The 15,195-nt window shown below is 42.8% G+C and overlaps 1 protein-coding gene across 1 annotated transcript in view; it reads right to left on the bottom strand.

Moving 5' to 3' along the window:
- Positions 1-1,852: 1,852 nt before the first annotated feature.
- Positions 1,853-15,195, bottom strand: part of gpr158b (G protein-coupled receptor 158b) — a 41,445-nt gene continuing 28,102 nt past the window's right edge. Inside the window, exons 3-11 of the mRNA XM_058393823.1 lie at positions 14,049-14,151; positions 12,696-12,910; positions 12,297-12,365; positions 9,335-9,444; positions 8,799-9,037; positions 7,894-8,032; positions 5,593-5,698; positions 5,351-5,497; positions 1,853-4,713 (exon numbers count right to left, since the gene is read on the bottom strand). Of these exons, the coding sequence (XP_058249806.1) occupies positions 2,968-4,713; positions 5,351-5,497; positions 5,593-5,698; positions 7,894-8,032; positions 8,799-9,037; positions 9,335-9,444; positions 12,297-12,365; positions 12,696-12,910; positions 14,049-14,151 (2,874 nt within the window). The 3' untranslated portion in view covers positions 1,853-2,967. The remainder of the gene's footprint in view (positions 4,714-5,350; positions 5,498-5,592; positions 5,699-7,893; positions 8,033-8,798; positions 9,038-9,334; positions 9,445-12,296; positions 12,366-12,695; positions 12,911-14,048; positions 14,152-15,195) is intronic.

Here is a 15,195-nt window from a genome sequence, read left to right as displayed (position 1 = left end):
GTTAAAAAGCTGAGGTTATGTATTGCTGTGATACGTTAACGATCATTAGGGGTCCAGGTTCCTCTGAGTCCTGTGAACACAATATAGCATAAAAGCTGTAAGTGAAGGTTCTCCTCCAGAGGGTTCAGCCAGGAATATATTTTTTACACAGTTTGTCAGCGTTCATGAGGAAATAATTCAGAGCAGAGTCGTTGCTTTTATTTATAAATATAGTTTTATTACACCGGTGTGTCTGTGTGTGTGTTCAGGAGAGATCCGGCCGAGTCTCGGCTGCGTCCTCATTCGCCTGGTTAGGAAACGTTAGGGAGCTTCTATTCTTCACTCGGTGGAAATGTTCTCCAGTGTGTGGATGAGCCATTTCTCACGGCCGTCTTGGGATACTACAAGAGTGGGTGGAAAAAAATTTGGCAAGAACTAATAAATTTGTTTTAAGAAAAATGTGTGTGCCTCTGATTCGCTTCTAAATCATCTGCTTCTTTCTTTTCCTAAACACTATTTGTAAAAAAAATAAAAACCACGCTGTTGGATCAGCACTTTTACATGACTTTTAATAGCTTTAGTTGGATTTCTGTGTCCAATTCCGGCTGTATTCACTGAATCGAGTTATTTGACTCGGCTCACAAATGAGTCGATTCATCTTCCCAAATGACTTTCATTTCATTTTTAAACCAGGTATTTGAATCCTTTTTTTTTAAAAAAAAAAAAAAAAAAGCTAATTAGATCATTGTAATCACTAATGCCATCTTTACACATATTTGCACTATTATTATTATTATTATTATTATTATTATTATTGTGCTGTTGTGTCAAACAAGAAATAAAAATGAATCATGTAACTGAGTCGGTTCCCATAGACCCGGTTTAAAGAGTCGATTCGTTGACCAACGACACGTCACGTTAATTTACTTCATTTAAAATTCAACATTTATTTATTTAGTTATTTATTTAGTTATTTATTTAGTTATTTGCATGAATAGGAATAAACCCAGTAAAACGCTCCAAATATAAAAAAAAACAGTTACAATTTTCTGCTTTCCAATCCAGCACGACGTAACGGCCGAGTTAGCATGGATTAGCATCAGTTTTCATTAGCTAACTATCACGCTAGCTTGTTAGACAGTTACACATTTATGTCACACACTAACTAAACTGGTCAAGATAAACCGACAAAAAAACCCAAAAGTTAAATGTTAAAGTTGAGGATGCTAACTAGTTGCTAACTTGTGGTTCGGTATTAGCTATATTAGCCTCATAGCTAAGTCCAAAACTAGACAAACGAACGTTGTGGCTAATTGAGTTTATCTGAGTTAAGCGGAATGTTAGACTTTATTACAAATTCTGCCTATAATAATGATAATAATAATAATAATAATAATAATAATAATAATAATAGAGCTTATTCAGGAAAAAAGTGTAATGATTTTAATAACTAAACTCATAAAACTTTTTTATTATTAATTATTTAACAGCTTTATGTTTTTTTCTATCACTAATATATTTGTATTAACACTTAAAATGCCACCAAATGAATGTAATATTTCTAATCATGACAGTAAAATAAAATGTATATTAATTTCTAAACCCTGTTTCTCCACGTGCTTCCATCATGCACGTCTCTGTGTGGCCACACGGGGGCAGTGTTGCACAATTCAAGTCACCTCTCTTGGGGCGAACCAACGATATATCGTGATAACTTATCACAATACTGTTATTATAGATATCTGTGCTATATATTTTGTATTACTATTACATAATAAATGTGGTTGAATTGGAAGCAGCCGCAACTTATAATTCCTGGATAGAATGAGCTTTCCAGGGGCGAAACGAAGGGAACAAACACAAAGGCACACGATTAAAATCTGAACATGAAATGTTTATTGCAGGCTGGAGGTATTTTCTGTACATGCCATCACGGACGAGCACGATATATATAAAACCTACAAGAGAAACGGTTGCAGGCTGAGTGGAACAGCTTTGCTCCGGGAAGCTTCTTTTCATCGAGAGAGAAAGAAAACAAAAACAGGGAGTGTGTTTATTCACGGTCATGCAGAAACCACTGGAACACTGTTTCATAGGATACAGAGATAAATATCTGGTCGAGTGAGGACGTGTTATTACGGCAGAGAATACCGATGCAAAAATCACAACACTACAGTATTCAGGTGGGAGTAAAAGGGGGAAAAAACCCAACAGATCAACAACAACACAACCAGGCCACTCATCCATGCAATCCCTCCATCCCAAAATAACAAGGTTGTGCTCTCATGTGTGTTCTGAGTGTGCTAATAATGTATCATTAACTCTGGGGAGATGCTCAAGGTGTTAAATATTCTTTGGTTAAAATGTTTATATATTTGACTGGATTAACTGGATCGAAACACATGTTGTGTACAGACTTGCGAAAATGTTCCTTGTTTTATTTGAAATCAAGCTAAATCCCTCGTGAATCAGTACATGATCCATCCCAAACCAGCTCTGTAGACCTTCCCAACACCAGAGCTAGCGTTTAAACAGCACTAATTTTGAGCTTTTTCGCACCTCGTTTTTCGTCACCGTTTCGTTTCACATACTAGACGCATCTAGCAAAACTCTTTCACTCCTTTGCCCAGAAATACAGTTGGGGAAAAATGTAAACAGACCTTTAGATATCACAAGTATCACCCAAGCACGGAGAACAAAGAACTAGTTTACTATATAAACTAGAGAAACACTCTGTGTATCACGTCCAGTTTTTATTTTGTTAGAGCGTAATCGCTTTCTTACTGGGATTAACCTGGTTGAGCGTATAGCTATGACACTCTCAAACCCGAGGCTCGATGTGTTCTCACCAAAGATTTTGTTCAAACCTACTAAACACTGCATTTGTGAAAGCACTCTTTTGTTAAAAGTGGGTTCAAAACCATTCTATTGCAGCGGTGTACAAAGGAGGTTCGACCCTGTCTCATTCTGGGTGAGCTGGCTCAAGTGTCATGCATGGTTCCCTAATGTTTTGTCATGAAAATCCCATGGACAAACCTCAGCCAAATTGAGTTTGCTAGCAGCTGGTGTGGGTGTTTGAGATGTTGTGTGGATGTCTCCATCTCTGGTGGTGACACTTGGCATACTCTCTGTTTCCCAAGGGCACATTTCAGCTCGTCTACTGTCAGCGATTCCAGCCTCTTTTGTCGAGCTTCTCCTTCTACCAGACGATGTGACGGTAAACTGGCCGCTCTCTGATGTCTGGCTGACACGCCGTTTCTCAGAAGGTTTACTGGAAGAGCTTCGCCTCTCCCTGCTTTTGGATCTTTGGCTATCGTCCTCCCTTTCCTTCCCCTTCCCCTTTGATGAGCAAGAACCTTTCCTTTTCGGGTTTGAGTCCCTTCTCTTCGAATGATGTGTGGGGCTTGAGGTCTTGTCCTTGTTTGGAGATGGTGGTTGGTCATAGTCCCATGGACAAATGTCTACCATGAGGGCTGGAGGCTGCAGAAGGCTTCCAGTGGATTTGGAAATGTCTGAAAGGATAATCTTGGGCTTTCCATCTGTCGGAGTGACGCTTTTCTTGCGGCTAGTCCTGTCGAGGGTCTCGACTCCTTTGACAGATGGATCCTCGAATTCCCATGGGCAGACCTCTGGTTTGGAGGCAGACAGGTTAAGCGGTGTTTTGGGTTTCTTCCCATCACTTTTGTCACCCCCTTCCTCTCTGTTCCCACCCTTATCTTTGGAACGACGGCGATTCGATGGAGATGGGACCACCATCCGTTGTTTATGATGAGACTTTCCGCTTTTAGAGATACTCTCGTGAATGGTGGTAGTTTCACTTGGGGCAATGGAAACATGCTTTTGAGCTTTCCCATCCGACAGAGTGGGCAAATCTTCCATTTCCCAGGGGCAAACCTCAGAAACGTCATAAAGATCCTTGCTTCTCCCTGGTTCAGAGCAAATTGAAGGTTGACTTCCACTCACTTGTTGCTTCATGATGCCCATTTTACTTGGGGTCTTATTGTACTCTACTGATTGGCTGATGATCATCTTCGGGAAGCATTCAGGAGATTCTTCGACTTCTGAAAGCATCCTTATGTCTTTGGCCTTGAGGCCTTTCTTGCTTGCGTCCTCGACACTATGGGTCTTCCCTGCAAGTCCCAGGGTTCTCTCTCTGGCACTGGCTATGACGCTCAGAGACTTCTGTATCATTGAGGAACGGAGATGCATAGGCTTCTTGTCTGCTGCAAGATTGTGTGCACTGATGGACTTGCACACCAGCGGCACAGACTCTGCAGATTCGGCAGGTTCCACCTTTTGTGCCTCTGGATTTTTCTTTGTGGACCTTCTCCCCATTAAGGTGTCCAGCAGAGATAGCTCAGTTGTAGAGTTGTCCATTTTATCAACTGGAACACCATTCGCATTCCCAGTCTGGTCATGCGTGTGGTCATAGCTGTGGGATCTTTTCAAGGAGAACACTTTATTCTTTAGAGAGTCCTCTCTGGATTTTCCACCATGGGACGATTCAAATGGGTTTCTACGTAGGGTACTGCGATTGCTGCCGTGTTCACTTCCATCCCTGTCTTCCCGACTGTACTGGCGGCTCACCGTCTCGGGTATTTCTGTAATGCGCCGCATAAACGAACGTCCGATGCCTTTTTTGGAGTTGCGTTTTTTCTGGAGATGAGGGTTATTCGCCATCATCTTTTTTTGCTTATAGATCTCTAGTTGGCCATAGAGCTTCTTTAGCTCCTCCTAGAAAAAAATAAACCAGGAAATTATTAACCCAGTACAGAGCAATAGCACATCAAGTTTTAACCTTGCTTAAGCAATGTTTAGATCTGTGTGCAGGTCAACAAGACAAATGAGTTCATTCAACGTTTTATTTGTACCCTAAAAACATCACATGCACATGCTTTCAGTAAGCTGGAGACAACTGAGAAAGGTATGGTGAAGTATCCGTATATTCCATCTATCGCAACGGCTATCAATTGATTTAAACATATGTTGGGAAATGTGGTGTCTGCAGCTTTAGGGCCAAAATTGTTTGGGGTCACAGTAAGACCATGGTACATTACTCTCGATAGCTTAACATGGAGTTCTGTCCGAGCATAATGACTAGCCAATATTGGCTGTTTTTTTAATTACCTTGTTTACAACAAGTGCCTCAGGCAGAAGAAGAATTTGGATTCTTGCTTTTAAATATTAGCTGTACCCCACACTACCAAACCCACCAACATGAGATGATATGCTAAATAAAAAATACAGACCAGTAAGGGCAAATACACACCAACATCTTGCACCTGTTTTTAGTCAGACCAAAGAAGCAGCATGATGATTTAGTTTCCTTTAAATACAACTTTGCATATGATAAAGATCAAAGGAAGCTTACCCTTATGTCTTCAGGATCCAAACTGTGCTCGCTCCAGGCGGAAGTTATGCTGCTGTTCAAGTAGGAGCCGGATCGGCCCATATCCAGCTCGTCCTCGTAGGCCTCGGTGGCGATGTCGTCCTGCCTGTGTGTACCAGCGAACACAAACTGCAGCAAAACAAGCGAGGTTTAGTTTAAACTTTTAAAAATAAAAATTGCAAATATTAGTGAGGGGAAAAGTGTAATGTGTACAAAGGAAACACCTTCGGGACGAGCAGCAATGCCAGAGTCACCGTCACCGTCAGGTGCGTATGAATAAAACATAACATCAGCATCCAATCTGGGTGGAGTCCAGGAGCCAGGGTGAACCTTCGGAGAAGACCAATGGATTGGAGAAATTAGCTGAATGTGTCATTTTTTTCCTAATACTTTGTGAGTCTCAGAGGACGCACAGGATTGTCTTGACCTTTCCTGGTTGTTTGATAGGACAGAGTTGGCTTGTGGGTGGAATTGGCCAAGACAAGAAGATTTGAGAGGAGCAACTTGCAACATGCTCCATATTGCTCTAATTCTGGACCATCACTGTTAGACTCTGCCTGGATATGAATGAGAGTAATATTTTGTGTCCATGGAGCTTGCTTTGCCTACCATTTAAGCCATTTCCCTCACTGAAACCATTAAATATAATATGATATTTATGAAAAATCAATTAAAGAAGACCACAAAGTACCAGTAAACGACGTCTCTGTAAGGAATCTGGCTCAGCAGGGTTGGAAACGCTGGCCCGGGTGCTACGGAGGAGGCTGCCTGTCTGCTATGTCCCTGAATAATAAGATTCTGCCTCATTAGTGCATTAGTCATTCAGAGCCTGTTTTTAAGTTGAAAGCAGACGAACACTAAGCTTATCAGCGAGCACCAGCAGGGCCTGCAGTCATGCTGCCAACGCTGCCAAAAAACAATTCACACCACAAGAACCAATTGTTCTCAGTCCACGTGTCTTTGGAGAACATGGCTGGGAACTTATTCATCTGCCTCGAGTTAGGAAAGGCTGCTTATTACACCAGAGAGTCTGTAGACGGAGAAGCGTACGTCTTTTTTTGATTGTCTCTTGACAGCCCAAGCTGAACAGACACTATTTAATATCAAAACTGGAAGATTCAGATTTACAGCGAGACCACGGGGGTTTATTTTAAGCCTTGGCAGATTGATGCACAAGCTGTGTGGAGGAGGCATATTTCGACCCGCTCATCTGTGCTAGCACTCACGATTTAGCTGATTGAGGTTCCCTTCATCTTCCGCAGATCAGGTTGTGGCTAACTTCTGCTGATGTAAGACCAAAGTGCTGCTTGGTGAGCAGTCGCCCACGAACACCCTGTCCTCATTTGATTTTGGATATTAAGGCCCTCGTTGTTGTCATTAGTTCTTTCCGATGGGAGCTACTGAAGAATCAAAGGCTATTAATAACCTTGTGTACGCAGATCTAATTCTGGGCGCATATGGTGAGAGGAATTAAAGAAACTTTCTTTTCACTCAGAAGCCATATCTTGATTGTGGATTTTTTTTCACATGGTAGAAATGTGACAGCTACTTCCTGTTACCAACAAACCAATCAAACGGCGGTTACTGAAGGATGAAACATTTCAGTGAAAGCTGCTTGTGCTCATTTTTTGTCACTAACTGTGGCACCATTTGAACTAGCTAAGCATTGTTGTGGAACTTGCTATGTTTAACAGTGCTAAGCTAGTCATATAGTTAGCTTAAATCCATTCTACGTAGTAGCTTAATTTTGAAGTTGTAAGTTAATGTTGTCAGTTTGTAACAACAAGGCAACACATTACTTTTTAGCTAAATATTTAACAAACGACTTTGAAGCATTTTTGCTAGTGAGTACGAGTTCTCATTTCTTACATACACCGACCAGGCATAACATTATGACCACCTGCCTTATATTGTGTTGGTCCCCCTTTTGCTGCCAAAACAGTCCTGACCCGTCCTGCACTGTGTATTCTGACCCCTTTCTATCAGAACCAGCATTAACTTCTTCAGCAATTTGAGCAACAGTAGCTCGTATGTTGGATCGGATCACACTGGCCAGCCTTCACTCCCCTACGTGACCGCCCATGACCCTGTCTCCGGTTCACCACTGTTCCTTCCTTGGACCTTTTTGATAGATACTGACCACTGCAGACCGGGAACACCCCACAAGAGCTGCAGTTTTGGAGATGCTCTGATCCAGTGGTCTAGCCATCACAATTTGGCCCTTCATCAAACTCGCTCAAATCCATTTTTCTTGCTTTTAACATCAACTTTGAGGACAAAATGTTCACTTGCTGCCTAATATATCCCACCCACTAACAGGTGCCATGATGAGGAGATACTCAGTCTTATTCACTTCACCTCTCACTGCTCACAGTGTTATGGTTGATCGGTGTAAACAGTCATATCCCAGGGCTATAGAGAGATATAATGTTATTCCAAGCTTACCATAAGACATATTTGAAAGCTTTGCTTTTATGAGTGTGTTAAAGGATGGAAATGCTAACATGCTGTGCACACAAACCCACCTGATGATGTGAAATATGACCGAGATGAGGAGTTCGTTATAGATGGCAACTGCCATGTAGCGTGGCTCGTGAAAGGCGGAGGGGACGGTGCGCACGGCGAAGCACAGGTAGACCCCCCAGAGCAGAAAGAGAAGCTCGGCTACAGAGAGACACAATGCAGGACGCCGTCACTTATCATCGACATGTTCCCCAAACAGCCACATAATCCCTTTGTAATGACTTGTTCCAGTTTATTTTTAATACAGAGAAAAATAAAAAATAAATAAGTAAACAAACTATTGAAGTTTATAGCTAGTGGAAATGAAAATCTGAATGATTTTATACCAGGACTATAAGCCACCACTATCAGTCCAGTTGTGTTTCCTCTCCCTGCTCCAGCACCGGAGCTATTTGAGAAAAGCTTGTGTTCAGTTTGCCGGTTCTTCACGCTGATTTGCAGCTGTGCTTTCGTCAGGAGATACACCACTTTATCTCCTGACATTCTACATCTTACACGCCTGGCCGACTCGCACCCTCCACTCCAGAAGGATTAGATTATAAATCCTACGCCTTTGCTGTCAGTGCTGACTCCATAAGCCCTGAGAGGTTCGACTTTTCCTTAGCTATTTTCTCTTTTCTCTTTCACGCAGAGAGAGAGAACACGGTTTGCTGGCCTAAATTCCAATAAACAGCATTTGTGCCGCTGAAATCCAAATGTGGTGTATTACAGCCTTTACTCTATTTACACCAGCAGTGACGAGTCGCTCGTGGCTCATGTAGCTTGTGTCTTGTTGTCGCTTGTGGGTGTGGCCTGTCAACGATCTCTGCTACTTCTTTCCGATCTTTATTTTTCTACATGATGTAAAGGCATGTGATGTAACACTAACAGGACAAATACTATATGAAGCCACAGGAGTAGAACCTACCAACACCCATCATGTAGTCCCAGCGGTCAAGCTTGCACATGCTGAACTGCAGACCCTCGAGCGTCACACCCTCTTCCACCAGGCCGTGATGGGCGTCGCGGCTCTGACACACGGCCGAGGTCCAGGCCACCAGGAACCAGACTACAACCAGCAAAATGGCACCCAGCAGACGCAGGACACGGCAGCTGGTCATGTAGGGGATCCGCTGGGCCGTACGCGACAGGAACACCTTCAACACCCTGAGCACGAGGAAGATGATGGACAGCAGTGAGCACAATCTGATTAGTATCCGTATGCTAATAAAGAAAGTCGATCAGCCGGTATAGTGTAGTATGGTGATGATATGCTAGTTAAGCAAATTTTTGAGATTTTGCAAGATAGTAGCAAGGGTGTTGCATACACACTATTGGGTACATCATCAGTTGGACTCCTGCTCCTACATCAGGTATCACAGCAGTGAAGCACACCTTCCACCAGGAAGACCTTCAGACCATGCCCCCATTTGTACATATGGGAAGATCTTTGAAGTTACGTACCGGAAGAGCTTGAGGATCACCGTTCCATACACTGTAGCGAAACCCAGGAGGCGAACCCATCTCAGCAGAATGCAGTGCAGCACGTTGGGTTGAAAGTAAAGTATCATTACCTGAGGAAAAGAAAGATAAACATGATGCGTAAAGTTCATTGTCCCTCTCCTGCTGTTTACCAGAATTACCTGAAACTGCATTTGAGCTAGTGCACTAAAGCGGCTTATAATGTTGACATCTGTATTCTGTAGCAAACTATAAAACAAACTTATATGCTAATAAAGCAAGAACTGTGCTAGCAAAACCAAACAAGTCATAAAGCAAAAGATTGTATGCTAATAAGGCTAACGTAAAACACAGCATGTATTCTGTATTCTGTATGCTGATGCATTACAAACGTTTTTTCCATGCAGAAAAATGTCTGTAGCGTAACGGATGCTTGTTACAGACACATCTGTGCAGCTGAAACATCTGTCTGGATGTGCAGCCTGCAAGACGCTGCGTTCAGAAGAAATCAGACTGCGAGTCCAGGCTAAAACAAAAAGGCAGAGGAAACGCTGTAGCTTTTCCTCTCATTACGCTCAGAGTGGCTAATGATAATGACGAGAGAAACTCATCTCCTTCTCATCAGAGCTCCACGCTGCCGTCGCGCAAAACAAACACTCTCGTCCTGGCTCTTTAGCTTGTGGCTGATTTTGTTCGATACGTACAAAACAATCTGGATTTTACTAATTACACAAAAAATAAACAAAGCTACACAGCTAGTTATACCAACGGATATATATGCTAGACAAACCAAACCGTATCTTCTCTGTAAACAAAAACATGCTAGTTATTCAAAATAACATACTAATTTATTCCAGTTAACCAAACAAATGTCCGCTAATCAACCTGTATGCTAGTGCATTAGTTGCAATATCTAATCTGTAAACAAACTAGCTAATTAATGTTCACTAGTCAAAGAAAGAAATGTATGCTAGTTATGGAAGAGAATATGTTGACGTTTATAAGAAATGCTAGTTACATAAACTCCAGTTTATGCGCTAGCTACACAAATTACTGTGTGCTAGTACAACAAAGTACAAACAAACTGTATGTAAAAGCTAGTTACGCGAAACGATTGTTTGCCACGAAAGCTAGGTGTCTGGTGTAGTTTTGCGGCATTGCTAATTTTAATTTAGCAGCGAATCCTGTTTGTGTTTTGCTAGAACCGTCTCCTCTGGCTTGCTGAGGCCGATGCCTCCTGAGAAACTCGGCAGAAACTTTGCGTTTTGTATCGTCAGATCAGAGGAAAAGGAAGTGGCCTTTTCCCCCGCGCGAGGTGAATTATTCAGAGGATTTATTTTTAAACACACCGCCGCGTTAAAGCTTGATGGACGGCTTAAAAATGCATGCGGAAAAAAAACGCGAAAATCTTGCGCACACACACATTTTAGATTATGTGCATATCCTAGTGTCTTTGAGTCCTGACCTAGAAGCTGCATGACGCTACACAGACTGGCCATTTTATTAGGAACACAGCGGAAGTCAGAGCTTTCACATGCTAGATGCTAGGCTAGTCTTTCTGTAAATCATCATTTAGCGCTCTGACACCTTATTAAAATTTTATTGGGAAAGAAAATGTAAAGCATTTTAAACTTATCCTGGATCAAAGTGGGTGGGGCTTATGTTAAACTCAATCGGCCAATCACAGACTAGTTCTTAAATATCTTAAGTAATCTAGCTATTAAATCGGGGTAAACTTAGCTTAATGAGGAATTTGCTAAACTATATATATATATATATATATATATATATATATATATATATATATATATATATATATATATATATATATGTAAATAAAGCTAGTATGCTATGCTATGATTAAAAAAAAAACCCATAGTGTTGATGTTTGAACGTGAATCCTGTCTTTTTTTCTCTTTTTCTCAGAGACACGTGTCAATCAGGACACGTGAATGTGTAATGCAGGGCTGTTCTAGTCTTTCTTGGTGTCTGTGCTGGATGAGGACAGATGGAGAGGGTTAAAGCTTCTCCACGGAGAGAGAAGAGGAGCAGAAAGCTGTGGTGCATTTTAACGACTGAGGAGGGAAAAAAATAAAAGAATGCTGTTACATAACGCGGGAGTAAAAAGCAGGCTTCTGAAAATCTGAGCGTCCAGAACACCAGAACAGACACACTGAAGGTTGTGTTTGTGTTTTAATATCATACACTTATACTGCCAAAAGTATTGGGACACCCCTCCAAATCATTGAATTCAGGTGTTGTTCCTTAGTTCCAGTGAAAGGAACTCTTAATGCTTCAGCTTCATACCAAGACATTTTGGACAGTTTCATGCTCTTTGTGGGAACAGTTTGGGGATGACCCCTTCCTGTTCCAACATGACTGCACACCAGTGACCAAAGCAAGGTCCATAAAGACATGGATGAGTGAGTTTGGTGTGGAGGAACTTGACTGGCCTGAACAGAGTCCTGACCTCAACCCCATAGAACACCTTTGGGATGAATTAGAGTGGAGACTGTGAGCCAGACCTTCTCGTCCAACATCAGTGTCTGACCTCACAAATGTGCTTCTAGAGGAATGGTGAAAAATTCCCATAAACACACTCCTAAACCTTGTGGAAAGCCTTCCCAGAATAGTTGAAGCTGTTATAGCTGTAAAGGGCGGGGTTACAACTCCATATTACATTCATGTGCAGGTAAAAGCAGACATCCCAAAACTTTTGGCAATATAGTGTATGTTGATACTGAGGAAGCTGCTGGAAGTGACATGATCACAATGAATGTGTTGGAGACGTTCCTTAATCTTCTGATGCCATAATCCATCTATGATACAGACATGAATTATTATAATTTTATAAGGTAATTAAATGTGGTATATTGTGTAACGATTTCTGATTGGTGGAGGTGAATTCGATCAAGATGTCTTTCTCCTGAAATGTAAACACCTCTTGGAGATGTTTTGGACTTACTGGAAGGTAGAGGAGCATGGCACCTGACAGGATGGCCTCCAGAAGAATGAAACCGGATGATTTGATTCTCTAAAGAGAAAATAAGGAAAGAGAAACGGATTCAGCTTGATTTGAAGGCTGTCTACATAACGACTTCATGACACATGAATAATAACAGGTTTGTAGTGATGCTGTACTTTATAACAGTGTTATAAACGCAGCACATGTCCATGCCTCTCTCACTGCATGAGCTTCATGAACGCAGCGTTAGGACTTCATGTCTGTCATATGAACTAATGTTACTCATAGATGCTCATATTTAGATTATTCAGTGCTTATGAAGTGTCTTTTACACATACTGTACATAAGCCATGTGCTTCTCCTAGGGTATGTAGACTCTCGTGTACGTGGACGTGGTACCTTGTTGCGGCGGAAGCGGTACACGGCGGTCATGCAGACGCAGTCCAGCAGCACACACAGGCTCTGGAAGGAGACGACGGCGAGACGCAGGACGCCATCCTCCTGTGCCAGACACGGCGTATCGTCCCGACAGAAGACGCAGCCGTCCTGACACGGCAGACAGCGAGCCGAGACGTCCGAGGGTTCTGCCCCTACGGAACCGTCCCGCTCCGGTTCTGATGCACCACAGACACTCAGTTAACTCTCATAACAACAACATTAACAGACATACAGCACGCAGAGATAGTCATAGATATTTATATTAGTTCTGGCTTGTGGGCGTGGCCACAACTTCACTAGCTATATAGAGCTTTTAAAGTCGGTTAAACACAAACTTAAATCAGGGGGAGGTTATGTACATAGACATCATGCTCGCTGCCTCATCAGATTAGATTAGCAAAGCTGGCTAACTGTAAACTGTAAACTCTGTCCGAGTTTTATTTTCGTCTCCACAAACATCTAACAAGACGTCATATACAGCAGAGCGGAATGCAGGTAGGGTCTGGAGTCACGGGACAGGTCCGAGGTCTCGTTTGAGCCGTTTAATCACGTCCTTTATGGCCTCACACTTCATTTGTACCGAATTAAGAAGCTGAACGGTTTCGATCGTGACTCAGGGCGGACATGAAACATGAGCGACGGCCTGCCAGTGCGAACGCAGCGTGAGACCTATCGTGTAAATCAAACGCCACTGTAGGCCATATAAACGTCCAGTGGGGACGTGTCCCAAATCACACACCTGCGTTCCCTATTACACCTCTGCTTTGAGTTACGGACGGACGAGGCTGTAAATCCGCTCTGATGTCGACCCCTCGGCGCTTTTACCGCGCAGTTATCACTTCATTAACTAACAGCACAGACTCGTGTTATTAGTGACTCATCACCTATTTTTAGGTGTGTGTGTGTGTATGTGTGGTGAGTGAGAGGATGAGAAAAGTGAGCAGGATGTTGCCCATAGCAACTAGGATTCACCGTGTGGCAGTGTGTGTGTGTGTGTGTGTGTTTTTTCCTACTTTGTGCAAGAAGCAGATTCAAAAAAACGTCGTAGCAGAAGAAGAATACACACATTTTTTTTATAAAGAAACTGTGTTAATTGGTCAACACACACACACACACTCCTGTTAATTAGTGTATAGTTTAATTTATATATATACATCACTCTACTGTATAGTGTACATATGTACCACATACACATCAGTCTTTTTTCTCCACACACACACAGCATGTGGGATATGGTGATTTGGACTCATTGTGGGACAGCAGGATATAGTGTGCTGTGGAAGTGAGCAGTGTGGATTAGGACGTGATACTGACTGGAGACACCGTTGAGGGCCACTTGGCTGTGTTGGTAAAACCCCCTCCTGCACTGGCACTTGTACTTGTCCAACACGAAACCGTGGCCGGGAATTGCTTTACACTGAGAGAGAGAGAGACAGAGAGAGAGACAGAGAGAGAGACAGAGAGAGAGAGAGAGAGAGAGAGAGAGAGAGAGAGAGAGACGATACACTCTGGTCAAGCCTCATCAGACACCTCATCATTAATCTCACAGTAAATGCAGTGTAAACTCCTCTGTCCTGAAGATGTGGAGACACACTGATACACACATCACACACACACACTGATACACACACACACTGATACACACACACACACACAAAAACACTGACACACACACACAGATACACAGCGCTGACACTGGAGACTCCTTCCACACACACACACACACACACATCACACACACACACACTGATACGCAGCACTAACACTGGAGACTCCTTCCACACACACACACACACACACACACATCACACACACACACTGATACGCAGCACTAACACTGGAGACTCCTTCTACACACACACACACACACACACACACACACACTGATACACAGCACTAACACTGGAGACTCCTTCTACACACACACACACACACACACTGATACACAGCACTAACACTGGAGACTCCTTCCACACACACACACACACACACACACACTGATACACAGCACTAACACTGGAGACTCCTTCTACACACACACACACACACACATCACACACACACTGATACGCAGCACTAACACTGGAGACTCCTTCTACACACACACACACACACACACACACACACTGATACGCAGCACTAACACTGGAGACTCCTTCTACACACACACACACACACACATCACACACACACTGATACGCAGCACTAACACTGGAGACTCCTTCTACACACACACACACACACACACACACACACACACTGATACGCAGCACTAACACTGGAGACTCCTTCTACACACACACACACACACACACACACACTGATACACAGCACTAACACTGGAGACTCCTTCTACACACACACACACACTGATACGCAGCACTAACACTGGAGACTCCTTCTACACACACACACACACACACACACACACACACTGATACGCAGCACTAACACTGGAGAC

This window comes from Hemibagrus wyckioides, linkage group LG07, assembly GCF_019097595.1.
Source record: "Hemibagrus wyckioides isolate EC202008001 linkage group LG07, SWU_Hwy_1.0, whole genome shotgun sequence".
Lineage (NCBI taxonomy): Eukaryota > Metazoa > Chordata > Actinopteri > Siluriformes > Bagridae > Hemibagrus > Hemibagrus wyckioides.
This window is presented reverse-complemented; position numbering and strand designations above follow the sequence as displayed.